The 4,546-nt window shown below is 35.8% G+C and overlaps 1 protein-coding gene across 1 annotated transcript in view; it reads left to right on the top strand.

The window, feature by feature from the left end:
• Nucleotides 1-4,546, top strand: part of NHLRC2 (NHL repeat containing 2) — a 53,513-nt gene that overhangs the window by 3,950 nt on the left and 45,017 nt on the right. The window contains exon 2 of the mRNA XM_012663878.1: nucleotides 79-231. Coding sequence (XP_012519332.1) covers nucleotides 79-231 — 153 coding nt within the window. The remainder of the gene's footprint in view (nucleotides 1-78; nucleotides 232-4,546) is intronic.

Genomic DNA, 4,546 nt, shown 5'->3' with positions numbered 1-4,546 from the left:
CTCACATTTTAATGTAAAGTTTTAAATAAATTTTGTCTTTTCCTTTAATCATTGTAATTTATTTTGTATAAATTTCAGGATTAGAATGGCTGAACACGGAAGAGCCTATGTCTGTCTATAAGGATCTATGTGGAAAAGTGGTCGTCCTTGATTTCTTCACCTACTGCTGCATAAACTGTCTTCACCTATTGCCTGATCTCCATGCATTAGAACACACATACTCTGATAAAGGTATCTGCTCTTTAATTAGTTCCTAGCAGAGTGTCCTGGCATGAGCACTAGAAGAGTAGCTGACTCATTCGCTCATAGGAGAATGAACATTTGGCAAGACTTCAGTGATTCTAAAAGTAACCCCTAATCTATGAATTAAGGACTCCGTGTGCCTTTTCATGAAGGGTTAAGCTTAGTGATAATGATTTGCTTGTCTAAAGAACCAGCATTTAGTGTATGGTTTTTCTCTGAGGATAAGGGCAAAATTTAACTTTCTTCATGATTAGGTATTTAAAAAGGTCTTTTTGTATGTCTTGGCTTACCTAAATTTGTTCTGTGAAAAAAATGAAGTGTATGACATTAATTTTATGGTCTTCTCACTGTGATCTAAAGGTTTAAAGTTCTTATTAGGAAATGTGATTAGGCTTCCATTAATATCAAATGACATCAGCTACAGTGGAATGTAAAATGTTATAACAAGATAACTCTTTCTTTGACCTTGCTTCATTAAAAAATGATTTATTGCAGCTAATGTTTTTCAGAGCACACTAGGAAATCCTCTTTTATAGTATGACAAATTCTCAAGATGTAAGATTATACTTATTATTTTCTCTGGAACTTTGAAAAATTATCAGATCTTTTTGTCTTATCTACTTCTTTCTAAAAAGAGAGTACAGGGGTAAATGAAATTAATTAAAGTTTCCATTTAATTAGGTTTAAATGAATTGAAGCTCTAGTCTTGGAGTGGATAAAAAAGAGATAGGATCACCGACTTGTGAGCGTAAAGGTGGAAGTAGACTATACATGTACAAAAATGAAGGATATCTTGAAATTTAGTTTAAAAAAGGAGTGATAGATAAAATCTTTAGTGTAGGTGGAACGTTAGATGATGCTTTGAAGTTGTAATAGATTGTATCATAAAATTATCAGTCAAAAGATTTATCAAGAACTCAGATATTTCCAGTAGCTGAATCATGTTTTCAAACATTTATCTGTATGGATTTAAGAAATATGGGTATCTTATTATCTCCTAGGTTTTGGATGCCAGTGTTTCTTGTTCAAGCCATCACATTTATTGAACATGTATTATGTGCAGGGTACTCTGCTAACTGCTGAGGAAATATGTAACAAAGTTGAATAAAAAGCATTGTGGAACCTGAGGAAAGGAGTACCCATTTTGCCTAGAAACATTGGAAAAGATTTCTCAGAGAAGCAGGCAATTGAGCTAGAACTTGAAAAATGAGCAGGAGTGCAGCTGAAAATGAAAATGAGGCAGAAGGGACACTCCTGGCTAAGGAAGCATCAGGTAACAAGCATGGAAGCACAGAAGAGTAGGATTCTTGCTCCAGGAACAGGTAAATAATTCAGTGTGGCAAGATTATAAGGACTCATGATAAGAGTAAAAGGAGACAAAGGTAGGTTAGGTTAGGACTACGTTGTGAAGTACATTGTATAACATTTTTAATAGTTTAGACTTCTTCTTCCATTGAGGATACGGAGATGGTTGAAGGTTGCTTTTGATTTGATTTGTTTTTTAATAGAATGATGATATTTGTGTTTTAGAAAGTCATTACATACTGGGTTAAGAATTTCAAAGTTAACCATTTCCATACCATACCATTTAGATAACCCCTAAAGGACTGTTTGGTTAACTTAATTGCTTAACCCCATACATGAAGCCAATTCAGTGACTTCCTAGAATGGATCCTTGTACTTTCCGACCAATTTACTGGAAACATTCTTTTTATAGCACATTGTGACAAAAAATGAAAAATATTTTTACATACAAATACACTTCTGAAAAGTAAAAGACTTTGTAAGTAGAGAGAGAATTCTGGGAAGATAGAGGAGTAGGAAACAACAGGAATCTGTCTCCATCTAGCCAACAGTTACACTAACAGAATCTGATATCATAGTTTTGGAACTCTGGAGTCTGTTGAAGGCTTGCAACTTCCAGGGGAGGGCTTGGACTTTAAAATATGGTTAATTTCAGTCAATTTCAGTTCTCAACAGGGTGGTAGCTGCCCGTCTCCCAGCCCTAGCTCCATGGTAGGCAGCTGTGCACATGTTCCTGGAGCAGTTTGCACATATTTTGCAGGAGCCATGGTGGGCAAAAAAGACCTCATCTTCCAAATATCAGAGATCTGTGCTGTGATCTCTGGTTGCTCCTTTTGATTAGAGAAGTGTAGAAAGAGGCAGAGGTGATTGTTGTTGCATCGTCTCACCGTGCTGCAAGCCTCTCTCCCTGGCTGAAGTGACTTCCAGGGAATTTCAAGGGCTAGTACCCTTTTCCGCACTTTATTTTCTCTTTTTCCTCTTATAGGAGCTAGATGTTGAATAGTACATTCAGTAGCAACTGGATGTACAGAGAAACTTAGTTACCAAACATGCCCAGGGGAAGGCCCAGTCTCAGAAAAGATCTGAAAAGACCTTAAGTTTATACCTCAGGGTGATCCTTGGCACAGAGATACCCCACAACAATTAAAAACAAATGAACAAAAACCCAGCAAACCCTGGGGAAGGGAGAGAATATGATTTCCAGGGTTACCATATTATTAGATGCAAATGTCCAGTTTTCAATGAAAAATCACAAGGCACACACACAAACAGGAAAGTGTGGCCCATTCAAAGGGAAAAAATAAACAGAAACTGTCCCTGAAAAACACTTGGTGACAGATCTACGAGAGGAAGACTTTAAAACAATTGTCTTAAAGATGCTCAGAGAACTAAAGGAAGATATAGAAAAAGTCAACAGTGTATGAACAAAATGGAATAACAGTAAAGAGATAGAATATCTAAAAAGAAGCCAAAAACAAATTCTGGAACTGACACTGACTGAAATGAGAAATTCACTGCAAATGTTCCTTGACTTGCGATAGAGGTTCATCCCAATAAACCCATCAACCCATTGTAGGTTGAAAATATCTTCAGTTGGAAGTGCATTTAATGCTGGCAACACAGCAGAGAGTCCCCAACTTATGATGGTTTGACTTATAATTTTTCAACTTTATGGTGGTGCAAAAGCAATATGCATTCAGTAGAAACTGTAACCCTTTTGTAAATTGTAAGGAGTTCCTCAACTCATAATGGGGTTACGTCTGGATAAATCTGTCGTAAAGTTGAAAAATCGTAAGTTAAACCATCGTAAGTCAGGGACTGTAGAGAGATTCAGAGGCTCATTTGAACAGGTAGAAAAAAGAATCAGCAAACTTACGAAATGATTGCATCTAAGAAACAAACAGAAAAAAGAAGAAAAGTGAACGGAGCCTAAGAAACCTGTGAAACACCATCAACTAAACATAAAAAAAGACAGTAATGCAAGAAATAAGGAACAAAAAAGCTCCAAGGCATGTAGAAAACAAATAGCAAAATAATAGAAGTAAGTCTTTTTTTATCAGTAATTACTTTAAATATAAATGGATTAAGCTCTCCAGTCAAAAGGCACAGATTGGCAGAATGGATAAAGAACATGATCCAACTATATGTTGGTTACAAGAGACTCACTTTAGATCCAAGGGCATAAATAGGTTAAAAGTAAAAGAGAAAAGGATATTTTATGCAAATAGTAGCCAAAACAGAGCAGCTATATTAACATAAGACAAAATGGACTTTAAATCTCAAAAGGTCAAACATTATATATTAATAAAAAGTTCAGTACATCGAGAAGATAAAACAATTATAAACACTTATGCACTTAATAAGAGACTATCAAAATATATGACATAAGAATTGGCAGAATTGAGGAGAGAAGTGGATTATGCTACAATAGTAGTTGGAGAATTCAGTATCCAACATATACAGACCACTGTGCCCAATAATAGGACACATACATTCTTTTCACGTGCATATGGGACATTTTCCAGGATAGACCATATGTTGGGCCATAAATTAAGGCACAACAGACTTAAGATAGATATTATACAAAGTATCTTTTCCAGTCACATGGGATGAAGTTAGAAATCAATAACAGAAGGAAAACTGGAAAATTCAGAAATTTGTGGTAATTAAAATAACACACTCTTAAACAATCAGTGGACCTAAGAAGAAATCACAAGGGTAATTAGAAAACACTTAGAGATGAATGAAAAGGAAAACACAATATGTCAAAACTTATGGCACATGGTGAAAACAGTGCTAATGGGGAAATTTATAATTATAAATACTTAACATTAAAAAACAAAAAAATAGGCCCAGCGTGGTTGCTCACGCCTGTAATCCCAGCATTTTGGGAGGCCAAGGTGGGAGGATCCCTTGATCCTCCCAAGGCATGTAGAAAACAAATAGCAAAATAATAGAAATAAGTCCCCTTGAGGCCAGGGGTTCAAGACCAGCCTGG

This window comes from Propithecus coquereli, unplaced genomic scaffold, assembly GCF_000956105.1.
Source record: "Propithecus coquereli isolate 6110/MARCELLA unplaced genomic scaffold, Pcoq_1.0 Scaffold84, whole genome shotgun sequence".
Taxonomy (NCBI): Eukaryota; Metazoa; Chordata; class Mammalia; order Primates; family Indriidae; genus Propithecus; species Propithecus coquereli.
This window is presented reverse-complemented; position numbering and strand designations above follow the sequence as displayed.